The sequence below is a fragment of the Protopterus annectens genome, chromosome 2.part0 (assembly GCF_019279795.1).
Source record: "Protopterus annectens isolate FY-2018-M chromosome 2.part0, PAN1.0, whole genome shotgun sequence".
NCBI classification, from domain to species: Eukaryota; Metazoa; Chordata; order Ceratodontiformes; family Protopteridae; genus Protopterus; species Protopterus annectens.
In genome coordinates, this window is record NC_056728.1 from 1,698,403,628 (window position 1) to 1,698,419,133 (window position 15,506).

The 15,506-nt window shown below is 46.1% G+C and overlaps 1 protein-coding gene across 1 annotated transcript in view; it reads right to left on the minus strand.

The window, feature by feature from the left end:
- The window catches only part of PLK4 (polo like kinase 4), a gene marked incomplete in the record, with an annotated part of 949,915 nt that overhangs the window by 564,864 nt on the left and 369,545 nt on the right, over positions 1-15,506 (minus strand). The window contains 1 exon segment of the mRNA XM_044061753.1: positions 3,480-3,584. Coding sequence (XP_043917688.1) covers positions 3,480-3,584 — 105 coding nt within the window.

The following is a 15,506-nucleotide window of genomic DNA, read 5'->3' on the forward strand; positions in this document are numbered from 1 at the left end:
GGCATGCAGAAGGGGAGACCTATGTTTCTTTGGCATGCTTGAGCCCACCACAGAAATTCCTTTTGAAGACATGGAATGAGTGGTATAATTGTTTACAAACTGTGGCTGTGTTGAGACCATAAGTTTTTTAGGTACCATTGAAGTTTCCTCATATGCAGCTTTGCACATGGGATCAGCAGGATGCAAAATGCCATGAATCCCAGAGCCTGCAGGACTTTCCTTGCAGTCAGCCTGGTGAAGGTTGCCATTTTTCTGAAGTATTGAGATAGTTGCCCTTGCTTCTCTGGTGTGAGGTAGGCCATCTGTGTGTTTGTATTCAAGCTGGCACCCAGGAAAATTATTGCTTGAGAGGGTATTAGTTTTGATTTTTTTTTGTTGGCTGTGTATCCCAGAAAGTTCAACAATTTTATTACAAATGCCAGGTGTTTCAGAAGTATGTGCTTGCTGTCCGCTTGGATCAGGCAGTCATCCAGATATGGGTATATTTGTATCCCTTGAAGTCTGCAGAAGGCAATTACTGATGCTAGGCATTTCGTAAACACTCTGGGTGCAGTAGATAAGCCAAAGGGCAATGCAGAGAATTGATAATGGGTTGAACCTGCAAGAAATCTGAGGTATCTTCTGCAATCTTGTCTGATAGGGACATGCAGGTATGCCTCCTTGAGGTCCAATGTTACCAGCCAAGACTCCTTGCCCAGCATGGGAAGAAGCTGCTGTAATGTGAGCATCTTGAATTTTGAATGCGAGTAAATATGTGTTTAGGATGGATAGGTCCAAAATAGGTCTCCAATCTTTGTCCTTCCTTGGTACCAGGAATAGTCTGGAATAAAAACCTTGACCCTGTTCTTTTGCAGGTACCTCTTGAATAGCTTTCATGTCCATGAGAGCTGAAATTTGTTTTGTGCCTCTGCCCTTTGATTATGTGGCAGGTTTGGCATGCCTCTCATTTTGGAAGGGTGTGAAAGTGGAATCTGTAGCCTCTGTCTATAATGTCCAGGATCCATTTGTCTTTTGTGACAATATGCCAATTTTTGAAAATAATGCCAGTTTTCCGCCTAAAGGTGCTGCCATTAAAGCTTTGCTTGGCATGCAAAGGGAAAGTCATTGTGTCTGCTTTCTGAATGACTGTGATCTATCTTCTCCACCTCTTGGTGTAGGTGCTTGCCATTGTCTGGCTCTAAATGATCCTTGAGATTGCCCTCTACCCCTCGGGCGCCTGTATCTACCTCTTTGAGGTCTGTCCGTGGCTGGAAAGGACCAATTTTTTGAAGGCCAGTTTCTGCTGAAATGTGGAGGTTGTACCTGTAGGAAATCTTTCACCGTTTGCATTGATCTTGCCTTTTCCTCCATTTTCTTTAGTACCTCCTCAGCTTTAACACCAAACAATACATCTTTTTGAAGAGGTGCATCTAGTAATTTAGCTTTGACATGATCTGGTAAGGTTTGCTCTTTGAGCCAAGCTTGTCACGTATGACAGACCCTGTAACAGCAGCTCTACATGAGGCCTCTAAAGCATCAAAACCACATTGCAAGGTATGTTTACCCACTTGCTCTGCACTATGCAACAAATCCTGCAACTCCTTTAAATCTGGTTGTTCAGGTTGTGTCATTTTGCTTTTCAACTGAGATAACAAGAACTGTTGATACTTTAACATATGGAACTGACAGTTTAATGCCCTCATGGTTAAAGTGGCCGAGGTGTATTCCTTTTTCCCCCACCTTTCTAAAGCTCTGGAATCTCTCTCTGAAGGTAATGGGTTTTTGGCAGTAGAAGCCTTAATTCCCTTGGGACCCTGTGAAATAGTTTCTGGGTCAGCAGCATGGCTTTTGTATAGGAATTGGTGTGAATCAGGAACCCGGTAATACCTGTCAGGTTTAACAGGAGCTGGAGGTAAAGAATCTGGGTTGAGGCTGGCTTCTGTGTACACATCATCTAATATATCCAAGACAGGAGGGATAGCCAGAGGCCTGTGCTGAGGAAGCAAGAGAAAATCCCTGAGCCTTTTCTTGGAATCTGAGTAATCTTGGCCTTCCCAGTGAAAGTGTTCCCTCAAGGTATGTAAGGTTTCCCCAAAAGAATAGTCCTCAGGGGAGACCGAGGGAATGGACTCCTCAGCATCAGAATCTTCAAAAGGGGAATATGAATATTCCTGGTCCTCAGAATGTTCTGAGGTAATAGAGGCTTGGTCTGAGGAAGGGTAGTCTTCCTCCAATCTGGGCCTTTTGTCCGAGGGGGGTTGAGAACCCCTGATAAGAGTAATCAAATCCTCAGCCATTTTGAGCATCTGTTTTTTAGGCATGGGGCCTTCAGAGGGGCTCTGTGGAGTTTGTCTTTTAGTTTTCATGGCTGCTTTAGATTTTGTGAAAGCCTTAATGGAAAAAGAGGAAGGCCTGAAGACACCTTGAGAGGTGGCAGGCCTGTCTAAACTCTGAGTTTCCCCAAGAGTGGCGTCGGTATCTGTAGTCGGAGTGGGGGCCGAGGAGCCTGAGACCTCGGGCACAGAAGACACCGCTAAAGAAGCGTCATCGGTACTCATGGGCTGCGTAGGCGCCTCACTGAGAACCGGAGCACCTGTAGTCGGCTTTAGCGTGGTGTCGGTAGAAGTCGCGGACCTCGTATGTCGGTCCTTATCTTTGCGTCTTTTACTCAAAACTGGAGTCGGAGTATCCGATGACATAATGTAATTAAATTTTTTACCAAAATAGTGTTGGGCAAACTCCGCCCGACGCTTAGTGCGTTTGTTGAATCTAGCACAGAAACGACAGGCCGAGACGTCGTGGTCTAGGCCTAAGAAAGGAATGCAGAAGGAATGGAAATCCTTATGCGGTATTTGCTTCCCACATGAAATGCAATTATTAACTTTGTCTGACATTGGTCTGAGGCAAGAAAAGTTTCAACGGGTACTTAGCTTTCAAGAAGACTTCGGCTGAAATATTTTCGTAAATCTCAGGAGCTGGCCGACCGGCACTTGCGAACTGCTTCTGCTTCGGGCACCGCGCGGCAAGAAAGACTGAAGAAAATGGCGTTGGCTGGTTCTTTATACCCCTGCCGCACTGACGTCAGGGAAGAAACGACGACAACCGATGCCGGACCTAGACTTTGGAATTCGGCTGACCGAGGACCCGCCTGACGGCAAGATAACCCATCTGTTATGACTGCAGCTGTATGCACGACGAACATCTAAATCAATACCTCTCTGTATGAAGTGCCAAGACCTCTGGAAGTTGTACCCTCATGAAAATTAAGAGTCACTACAGACTATTTACTCATCTTCAAAAAGCACATCAAAATATAATCAAAAATTTAAAAACTTCCACAGAAAGCTGGGTGCATTATACAAAATAAGTAATCATCTTTTAGCCAGGTCTAGGCAAAGAATGTCTACTCTTGCCAAATGGCACAGAGCTGTGGCCTTCAGCAGTTTCCATAAATTCTGTAATAACCAGACAGACATTCAAAAGCAAAAAACTAAACATACTGTACGCCCATCGTATGATATTCTGAGAACTTCTCTGACACGTTCCTGAGAATTATGGACCTTCAGAAACTCCATACAGACTTCACCTGTGTCCAAAATACTGACCTAATTGTACACAAAAAAAGAAAAAGATATTACAAACCTGACAGACTCTAAACGCAATAGAAAACATTTTTATGTAAGCATGAAACAAATAAAACAGAAATCAGTCATCATCTGACAGAAAAACATAATGCATGTATTTTAAAAATACACTTCTATAAAGCATTCCAGTTTAGATGGCAAACTAGTCTAAAGCAAGTTACTTTTAATTAAGTCAGCCATAGTTTAATAACAGCTTATAGTCCGTCAATAATTCCAGATGAATGTCTGCTTCATTGTTCAGAGGAATGAAGACTTGACTGTGACCCAGATGACTAGGAATCATAGAATGATCCAGATGCTGGACAAGCCAATGAGGAAGAGTGGGAATCAGCAGCTAGCACTTGGTTCACCCCATCCTACAGAGAGGGAGGGAAACAGCAAAGCCCTCTGTTGTAATGAAACCCAGTAGAAGCTAGGTTTAACAATCAGTGGGAGTGTCACCAAAAGCAGCAGGGGCATGATGGAGATATACACACCATGCAGAGCACAACATAGCCAAAGAAAGACAAGCAAGGTAGTATGCATATTGAGAAGGCAGGTATTGTGGGCTAAAACTAATACCTGCTGAGGTGTACCAAGGAGAAAGGTCCATTTAGAAAATCCTGAGACCTGACTGGATAATGGTTTCCCTTTCACCCAAATTCTATGAAAAAAAGAAGTTGTATCTTACCATAACGTTCCATCTGTGTTCTTTCATTCATCACTGATGGGTTTGGTTCAGAGTCCTCGGAGCCGAGTCGGCCTATTACCAAGCTCGCGCCAGCCAAAAAACCTCTAGAGCAAAGTCTCTGCTCAGAATGCCCTTCTTCCTGTTACCTCAGATCAAGTTTGCTAAGAAAGGAAATAAAGCCGAGGCCACTTCTACCCAAGTACCCTAGTACACCGCTTAGACCCAAAGCATCCCCCAGGAGCCTTTGGAGGTGGAAGGAGGGTGGGAAGTGATGAATGAAAGAAGATCAATAACACAGATGGAACGTTATGGTAAGACTTAACTTCTTTATCTGATGTTGTTAATCTTTTTTCCATTCATCACTGATGGGACAGAATCCCAAGCTACCTTGAGGTCCAAGGGCGACCCTTATGGAATAACATTCCCGAGTACCACTGAACTGAAGGCAGCTCTCCCCTGGAGACCAGGTCCAATTTGTAATGATTGATAAAGGTACGAGGCTTAGCCCAAGTAGCTGCTGTGCAGATGTCATCCATGGAAGCCCTGGAATGGAATGCTATAGAAGTTGCCATAAATCTACTGGAGTGGGCTTTAATTTTTGGCATGGATTCATTATGGAGGGACTAAGTGACACGTATGCAGTTGGGAGGGTGGCCTAATGGTTAAGGTGTTTACCATACAAGCACAAGGTGCACGTTTGAGTCTCACAAGGGATAACTGGCTAGGCTTAAAGTGGCTCACAAGGGCAGTTAGCTTAGTACTATCCTATGAACCTATGAACCTTAGCCATTTTGATAATGTAACCTTGGAAACACACAGCCTCTCCCATTTTGGATCCCGAGAAGGAGATGAAAAGCTGTTTAGATTTACAGATTGGTTTGGTCCTGTCTAGGTAAAACCTTAATTGTCTATGTACGCCTAAGGTGTGAAAACAATACTCTCCTCTATTGGCAACATTCAGAAAGAATACTGGTAGACCAATGGCCTGGTTAATAGAGAATTCAAAAATCACTGTGACACTCTGTCTTTGTGAAAGACCAGGTAGGGCCTCTTGATACACAATGCCTGCAGCTCAGAGACACTTCTGGCAGAGGTAATGTCTACCAGGAACAAAGATTTCCAAGACAAAAATTTTAGGTCACACTTAGCTGCAGGCTCAAAGGACTTTTGAGTCAAAGACTGGAGGACTAAAGTGAGGTTCCATGGTACTATGGGCTGAGAGGAGGCCTGAGATGAGAGGTCCCTTTGAGGAAAGCCTTGCAAAGGCATAACGAAATAAGAGGGTTAACATCTATACCATTGTGGAAGTTGGAAATTACCACTAGATGTACATGAACTGTAGAGGCAGAAGCTCTGTTATCAAAAAACTTAGCCAAATATTGAAGCACTGCAGTAACTGGAACCAAATATGGGTCTTGCGTGTTACCCTTGGACCGAATGGAAAACCTTTTCCATTTATTCTGATATAGTCTACTGGTGGATGGTTTGTGAGAGGCCAGAATGATGTCTCGAACAGGTGAGGAGAGGTTAGCCTACCTGGCGAATACCGGAAGTGGAGAAACCAAGCTGTCAGCTTGAGAGTGGACAGGTCCGGGTGACTCAGCCCTTGGGGGCGAGTGATCAGATCTGGTAGAGGGTCCAGAATCCATGGCGGGAATACTAGGTGAGGCCGAAGAAAGGGGATCCAAACTTGTCGAGGTCAGAATGGGGCTATGAGGATCACCTTGCATCTCAACCGGAGAGCTTTCTTTAGAAATTGTGGGATCAGAGGAATGGGAGGATAGGCATAGAGAAGTCCCGTAGGCCAATTGCGGATCAGAGCATCCCTTGGTGACTCCCCCTGCGGGGGAAGTAAGGCGAAGTAGCTGCTGCACTTGGTGTTTGATGGGAAGGCGAAAAGATCGCAGCAAGGCTGGTCCCAGTGGCTGGAGATTACAGACGTCACCTCGAGGTTGAGGAACCACTCGTGGGGCATGAGGATGCATCTGCTCAGTTTGTCTGCAATCAAGTTGGAACTCCCCAGGAGTTGCTATCAGAAAGCGGATGGAAGCTATTTCCCACTGACAGATTCTCATGGCTTCTCGACAAAGGAGGTAGGACTTGGTTCCTCCTTGCTTGTTGATGTACCAGGCCACTGACATTGTCCGACTGGACTGCAATTGTCCTGGAGGGACAGCACGGCCCTCAGTTTTAGGACACTAATATGCAAGGTAGGCCTCCGAGGTGGACCATTTGCCTTGGACAGTCTTTCCCAAAAATGCCCCCCACCCAATCAGGGACGCATCCGTGGTCACAATGGCTGTGGGCTGGAAGGGGTGAAAAGGTTGGCTCCAAAGATCTTTGTCTGGCCTCATCCACCAAAGCAGGTCCTGCTTGCAAGAGTTGGTTATTCAAATCTTGTAATCCAGGAGATGACAGTTTGGGAACCATTGACACAGGAACCATTGCAGAATTCGCATATATAGCTTTGCTAGAGGCACTATTGGAACTGACATAGAACCCAGAGCTTGGAGAACTTGTCTTGCAGGGACTGATGTCTGAGAAAGAATCCCTCGGATTTGAAGCCTCAATCGGTGGAGTCTGTGAAGATGGAGTGATACCAGACAGGACTGAGTACTGAACATTTATCCAATGAACTCTGTTGTGTAGGGGATAAGATTTGGTTTCTCCCAATGTATCGTTATTCCCAACAATTTTGCCAGAGAGAGTATGTTGTAGGGCAGATACCAGAAGATGCTTGGTTGGGGGCGGTAAGGAGATGGTCATCTAGATATGGAAACACCCGGAATCCTTTTAGTCTGAAGTGAGCTGTTACCACAGCCATGCATTTTGTGAACATCCTGGGGGCTGTAGAGAGACCGACCAGCAGGGCATGAAATTGGTAATGACTGGCTCCCAGCCGGAAGTGTAGTAGACTCCTAGAGCATTTGTCCATCTTGATGGGGTAATATGCGTCCCGAAGATCTATAGAGCACATCCAATCGCCTTCTCTTAAAAAGGTAAGGATGGACTGAACCATGACCATCCGGAATTTGGTTTGGGTGACAGACTTGTTTAAACTGCTGAGATCCAAAATGGGTCTCCAGTTCCCTGTCTTTTTTGACACCAAAAAGAACCTCTAGTAAAATCCAGAACGCGTTGGTCTGGTAGGACTGGCTGGATGACTCTTCTTTGAGACAGCTTCATAATCTCTGAAGCTGTTGCTTCTCTTTGACTGGGTGGCACGTTGGGAAGTTTTCTTGGAAAATTTAGTTGACAAGAAAGGGGAATGGTGTAACCTCCGGTGATAATATTCTGCACCCAAAGATCGGTGGTGATAAGAGTACCAGGCAGCTTGGTGCAGACAGAAACAAGTCCCGACTGTTTCCAGAGGTAAGCAACTGGGCCGCCCCTCAGGAGTGCTGATAAGGCTGTCCAGAGAGAAAGAGTCCCTGGAGCCTTGGTTGCGAGGACCCCCTCTGCCTCTATAGGGGCATCTTCCAGAATGGTTACCCCCTCTGCCTCTGGAAGCATCATCACCACAAGTGGCACGAAAAGGACCCCGAGATTTCTTATGCCACATTTTCTCACTCCTCTGATTCCTGGAGAAGGTCTGTTGAGGGTTGGAAAATCATAGGCCTATGGCAGACAGGGTTTTTCCGTCTTGCTCGCACCTGGCTAGCATGTCCTTCACTTTGGAGCCAGAGAGGGATGAAGCTTCAATGGGAGCATTCAGAAAGGAAGACGAAGGGATCCGCGAGATCACAGATGCGCATCCAGGCATGACATTTCATAACAATGCCTGAACCCGCTGCTCTAGCCGCCCCTTTGGTTGTGTGAGAGAGCAACCTCATGGACGAGTTGGATATTGATTCCAGGGTTGCTAGCTGCGAGGCCACTTTGTCCCTGCCATCGTCAGACAACTGTCTTCTGAGTGACTCAGAGAGTTTGGAGATAAAGTCCCTCTGGAGACTCATAAAATGTGCCAAGTAATTCAGGGACCATATAGCAAAGGTTTCTGATGCAAAAACATGCTTCCCAAGTCTGTCCCCCGCCCGGGACTCCCTGTTGGGTGGATGAACAGTGGGACTTTCCTCAGCCAAGTCCTTTTTCATGGCCACCGCCACCACTATAGCATCAACTGGTAACCCTTTGGACCAGTGCAGATACTCAGCAGGAGGGCACAGAATTTTGTCTGGTCTCTAGGGGATCGCCTCAATGGAATCAGGGTTCTTCCATGCATGCTGCACGACGAGCTGGACGAGTTTGTTGGCAGGCGGGGTCACCCAAGAGGTAAATGGCCGGGCACAAAAAGCCTGCAGGAACACGGACTCCTCAGATGAAGGGTTGGAGAGCTTTCAGTCATCTCTCTGTTTTAACATTTCCAGGATGTCTCCAAAGGAGACATAATCAGGAGGTGACCATGGGGACCCCTACACCATTATTGTAATCCGTGTCTTCCATTAAGGACTCCCCTCAGGCGATTCCACATGCTTCCTCTTGCAAGTCTTCTTTCAAGGGGGCTCCTCAGTGGGGTCTCTGAGGAGGACTCTGAATAGTGGGTACCCTGAACAGGGGTGTCCTGCCGCTTCTCTGCCCGGTGTCCCAGGGGGTGTGGTCTGTGACAGCTGCAGCTCAAGGGCGAAAACTGGGATTCCGACATCATAGGAGTGCTACCAAAAGCAAGAGCCCTCTCCATCTCGTGGAAGGCAGGCCCACCCGAAGAGGGATAGGAGCCCGGAATCTAGAAAGACAGCCTCGGTACTGGGGTCACACCCCGCTCCGACAGACCTGCCCCCACAGGTGGAGCCTCAAGAAAGATCAGCACGGACGCAGCCATCGGCACCGAGGAGGGAACAGAGAAGAAAGTCAGCACCATACAACGGGCTGACATGCCCATCCCCCAATCCCCAGATTGAGGAAGGACTGGTTCAGCAGAAACCTAAGACAAAAGGGATAAACTCTGAGCTGGAGTAAGGCGCACCGTAGACGCCGAAGTGGTGGGTTCCAAAAAGGATGTTGAAACAGAAGGCTTCGGAACGGATATGGTCAAAGGAGGAGTGTAAGATGGAGTCCGTGGATAAGGCAACCCAAGTCCAGCAGGTGGATGGGTTTTAGAAAGTGATGGAATCCCCCTGGCTACCAACAGCTGGTCCAGAAGACGCACCACTGTGTGTTCCGAAAGGTTCCTGGTGGAGCTAGTGGATACTCCAGACGGGGAGTCAGGATGTTTGAGAAATGGGCTATACGCTTGGCCCAGAAACAGGTCTACTGAGGGAGAGTATTGGGTCCATGGTGCAATGTCTGCCGGCACCGAAGTCTCTAGTTTCGAGATCGGAAGCAAAGGGGTCAGATCCAGTGATGTCAGTACAACGCTCGGTGCCGAAGTGGCACTCTGAGCCAAAACGGTCAGTTCCAAAATGGAAACCGAAGTCAAAAGTGTGCCGTGAGCCGAAGTAGCTACAGGTGCTGAAGTCGAAATAGGTGTAATAAGATCTACGATAGGTGCCGGAGGCAGGGTCTCTGCCAATACAGGCATCAGTATCAAAGGCTTTGAGACAGTCGGAGCTGAGGAAGGCGGAGTCAAAGAGGCAGATTTATGCTCAGACGATAACTTGAGGACCTTAGATTTCAGAGGTTTGCACTGATCACCCGATGGTGAAGAAGGAAAGTACAGTTGTGTACACTTACCATAAATGTAGATGTTCGAGTGTATTCACTATTGCAGTCATCACATTTGGGTTATCTGCTTGAAGTAGCCCTCAGTCGGCCTGATTATCAAAGTCTTGGGTCCTGTGTCAGTTGCTGTCTCATCTTCCATGACATCAGGTAGGTCAGGGGTATAAAGCATGCAGCCAACGCCATTACATCAGTTTTCCTTGCCCCAGATGTCAGGTGCCCCCCAATGGGAAGCAATTAAATATAAATATACAAGGTTACACCTCCAACAAAAAAGCAAATACACCAAAAAGCTTTTAAGCATAGTAAAGGACAGTAGAGGTATAGTCAAAAGATGTCAGGGGGCTGGAGGGAGGGTAACCAGGACTGCAACAGTGAACACACTCGAACATCTACATTTATGGTAAGTGTACACAACTGTACTATGTTCTTCGTGTATCACTGTTGCAGTCATCACATTTGGGTAGATATCCAAAGCTAAGGATGGGAGGAGGAATTTAGATAGCATTAGGACTAGCTTATAAGGCCCTGCAAGACTGCAGTGGTAAAGTCAGCTCTGGATTTTAGAAAAAACTGGTAAATGGTAATGCTTGGTGAAAGTATGTACAGAACTCCAGGTAGCAGCTTCTAGGTTGTCCCTGGTAGGTACACCTCTGAGAAAGGCTGTAGAGGTACATGCAGCCCTGGCTGAATGGGGTCTAATCCCCTGTGGGATAGGTTTTCCATGGTGCTTATAGCAGAAATCAATGCAATAGCCTATCCATTTAGAAATGGTTTGCTTTGAAATAGCCTTCCCCTCTGCCCCTGCAGCAAATGCCACCAGCAGTCATTCAGATTTCCTTTGAGGTTTAGTCCTGTCCAAGTAAAATCTAAGTTGTCTGTGCACATCTAAGGAGTGCAGTATCCGTTCCCCTTTGTTCTGTGGATTAGAAAAGAAGGTTGGCAAATGAATGGACTGGTTAAGAGCCACACTGGATACCACCTTGGGCATAAAGGAGGGATTGGTCCTGAGGGACACTCTGTCCGCATGAAAGATGATTAAAGGCTCCACTGCCATAAGGGCCTGTAGTTCAGATACCATTCTTGCTGAAGTAATTGCTAAAAGGAATGCTGTTTTCCAAGAAAGAAATTTTAACTCTGCACTTGCAACTGGTTCAAAAGGAGGAAGAGTGAGTTTTTCCAATACAATGTTAAAGTCCCAGGCTGGGGTTGGGGCTCTCCTGGTTGGTCTTAAGTTTTTGGCCCCTCTGAGAAACTGCTTGAGCAGTGGATGAGAGAAGAGGGGTGGGTTCTGGGTTGTAATGAGCTGAAATGGCTGAGGCGTGAATTTTGATGGAGGAAAAGGAAAGGCCCTTGTGAAGCATCTCAATTAAGTATTGAAGAATCTGAGGTAAATTGGGCGCTGCTGTGCCCATCCCTTGAGTTTGGTTCCAGGCACAGAATTTTTTCCATTTTTCAGCATAAGATTTTCTAGTACTAGGCCTCCTTGCCTCCAAAATGACATTCAACACTTGTTTACTGAGGGATGGTAACGGATAGATTAGGTAATTAGCCAGGCTGCCAGGTTCAGGGTTTGAAGCTGAGGGTGCAGAATCTGGCTCTCCTGCTGTGACAGCAGGGTAGGGGTTTGAGGCAGGTGCCATGGAGCCAGCAGTGAAACTGTGCAAGAGGGGGTACCAGTGTTGGCCTGGCCAGTCTGGTGCAATCAGTATCGTCCTTGGTTTGTCCTGTTTGATCTTTAGTAGTACTTTGGAGAGTAGAGGCAGAGGAGGAAAGGCATAAATTGATAGATTTTTTCCAGCTGAAGGACAGAGCATCCACTTTCCAAGCTTGTTTGTGGGGAGTCCTTGTGCAGAATTTGTCCAATTGGTAGTTCTTGGGGGAGGCAAACAGGTCTATATCTGGGCTCCCCCATTTTTTATCAACATGTTGAAAATCTTTGGTTCCAGTTTCCACTCGTGTGGGTCCATGAGATTTCTGCTGAGTTCATCTGCCAGTGTATTTAGTTTTCCTGGCAGGAAACGAGCCTGTAGATGCACTTGGTAGCTCAAGGCTGTGTTCCACAGAGCCATGGATAGTCTGTAGAGGGGGTAAGAATGGGCCCCCCCCTGCTTGTTTATGTACCACATAACAGTGGTGTTGTCCGTCCTTACCATTAATTGTCCTGGAAGAATGTGGTCCTTGAAGGCTGTCAGAGCATTCTGTACAGCTGACATTTCTTTTTGATTGATATGCAGGTGCATTTGGCTTGGGTTCCATTTGCCCTGAATGCACTTCCCTGCCAGGTGAGCCCCCTCATGCATAGTCTGATGCGTCTGTTAGGGTTTGGGTGGCAGGGGGTAGAGTGAATGGTAGTCCCTTGTATTGGTGGCAGGCCTCTGCCCAACAAAGGAACTCTAACTATAGGCAAGGTATGATAGGGATCATTGCTTCTAGATCCTGAGAATGTTGACACCATACACTTTTTAGATACCATTGTAGATTCCTCATATGCAGTTTTGCATATGGAATTAGAAGAATGCAGGAGGCCATGAACCCCAAGGCTTGCAGTATTTGCCTTGCAGATAGCAGGGTTTTTGTGGCCATTAGTTTGAAGTAAGTTGTCAAATGAATTTGTTTCTCTGGTATGAGGAAAGCCATCTGGGAAGTTGTGTTCAAGCTTGCTCCCAGGAATATAATTTGTTGACAAGGTACCAGATGTGATTTATTTTCGTTTATGGTGTACCCCAGACAAGTTAGCACCTTTTGTACAAATGCCAGATGATTCAAAAGTATGCCCTGGCTTTCTGCCTGAATAAGACAATCGTCCAGGTATGGGTATATTTGAATATTTCTTTGCCTGAAAAATGCATGACTGGAGCTAGGCACTTTGTGAATACCCTGGGCGCAGTAGATAAGCCAAAGGGCAGTGAAGAGAACTGATAGTGCATGTAGCCTGCTTTGAAGCGTACATATCTCTTGCAAGATTCCCTGATTGGGATATGCAGGTAGGCTTCCTTTAAATCCAGTGTTGCCAACCAGGCATCTCTGCCTAGCATAGGAAGTAACTGGTGAAGAGTTAGCATCTTGAATTTTGGAATCACCAAAAGGGTGTTTAATATAGGAAGGTCCAGGATAGGACGCCATGAGTTGTCTTTTCTGGGTACCAGGAAAAGTCTCGAGTAAAAAACCTTGTCCCTTTTCCTCTTCTGGTACAGTTTGAATAGCCTTTATGCTCAAGGGAGAGAGTACTTGCTTTTGAGCCTCTGCCCACTCATATGGGGGCAGATCTGGCCAACCATTTGGGGTTGGTAACGTGTAGAATTGAAATCTGTATCCTTGGTGAACTATGTTTAAAACCCATTTGTCCTGGGTAATGAGTTCCCAGTTTTTAACCTGCAGAGCAATCTTTCCCCCTAAAGGAGCAGTCAGTTGAGAAGTGCTTGGAAGTTTTAAAGTTAAGTCATTGAGACAGTTTACCATAGGGGGGTGACTTACTACTCCTTGATTTGGAAGTGGGAGCCCCCACTGCTTAGCTTTGTGCATACCCTGGGACTGAAACCTGGGTGTTTCTGCTGGCTCTGGGTTTGGACTGAGAAGGCCTTGAAGAGGCAGGAAAAGACCAATTCTTAAAGGGCCAATGCCTACTAAATCTTGGAGACTGTACTTGTAGGAAATCTTTAACAGTTTGCATAGATTTAGATTTTTCCTCCATCTGTTCAAGAACTTCTTCTGCTTTGTTGCCAAACAAGCAGTTCTGATTTAAGGGAGCATCCAGCAATTTAGCTTTAACATGATCTGGCAAAGATTGCTCCTTAAGCCAAGCATGCCTTCTAAGTACAGACCCAGTGTCAGTAGCCCTGCAAGATGCCTCTACTGAATCAAAACCACATTGCAAAGTATGCTTTCCAACCTGTTCAGAATGCATTAAAACTTGTAAATCTTTATTTTCAGCACAATCAGGAATCAACATCATTTTTTGTTTAAGCAATCCAATAATATGCTGCTGATACTTTAACATATGAAACTGGCAGTTTAAGGCCCTATTGGCCAAAGTTGCAGAAGTGTATTTCTTACCCCATCTATCCAGCGCCCTGGAGTCTCTATCAGAGGGGGTAGGATTTTTGGCAGTAGTAGCCTTAATGCCCTTGGGTCCCTGTGAAATGGTCTCAGGATCCGCAGTAGGATTTTTAAAAAGGAACTTGTGAGAGTCAGGAACCCTGTAATATCGATCAGGTTTTCTGGGAGCAGGAGGTAGAGTCAGGGGCCAAGCTAGATTCAGAAAAGGCATCATCAACCATGTCTAGCACAGGAGGGATAGCTAAAGGTCTGTGTTGGGGCAGGAGTAAGAAATCCCTAAGCCCTCTTTTAGAATCACAGTAATCCTGCAAAAGTGCTCCCTACGAGCATGCAGGGTTTCACCAAAAGAGAAATCCTCGGTGGGGGGGGGGCAGAGAGAATCCTCTGCATCAGAATCCTCATAGGTAGATAAGGGTAAATCCTGGTCAGCAGAGGAAAAGTACAGTTGTGTACACTTACCATAAATGTAGATGTTCGAGTGTATTCACTGTTGCAGTCATTACATTTGGGTAATCTGCTGGCAGGTTGCCCTCAGTCGGCCTGATTAACAAAGTCTTGGGTCCTGCGCCGGTTGCTGTCCCTTCTTCCGTGACGTCAGGTCGTCGGGTATAAAACATGCAGCCGACGCCATTACATTAGTTTTTCTTTCCCCAGATGTCAGGTGCCCCCCCCAAATGGGGAGCAAATAAAATTAAAAACACAAAACAAATACCTCCAACCAAAAGCAAATACACCAAAAGGGCTTTTAAGCATAGTGAAAGAAAGCAGAGGTATAGCCAGAGAAAAATAGGAGGCTGGAGGGAGGATAACCAGGACTGCAACAGTGAATACACTGGAACATCTACATTTATGGTAAGTGTACACAACTGTACTACATTCTTCGTGTTTCACTGTTACAGTCATTACATTTGGGTAGATTCCCAAAGCTATGGTTGGGTGGAGGGAATTATACAGCATTAGGACCAGCTATAAGGCCCTGCAGGACAGCAATGGCAAAGCCAGCTCTGGATTTAGAGAAAAGTGGCAAATGGTAATGTTTGGTGAAAGTATGAACTGAGCTCCAGGTAGCAGCTTCTAGAATGTCCCTTGTAGGAACACCTCTGAGAAAGGCTGTTGAAGTAGATGCAGTCCTGTTGGAATGGGATCTGATCCCCTGGGGGATAGTTTTTCCATGGTGGATATAGCAGAAACAAATACAACGGCTTATCCTTTTGGAAATGGTTTGCTTTGAAATAGCCTTTCCCCTCTGCCCCTGCAGCAAATGCTACCAGCAGTTGTTCAGATTTTCTTTGAGATTTAGTCCTGTTTAAGTAAAATCTAAGTTGTCTGTGTACATCCAATGAATGCAGAATCTGCTCCCTCTTGTTCTGTGGATTGGGAAAGAAAGTGGGCAAATGAATGGCCTGATTAAGAGCCACACTGAATACCACCTTAGGCATGAAGGATGGATTGGTCCTGAGAGATACCCTGTCCACATGAAAAATGATGAAAGGCTC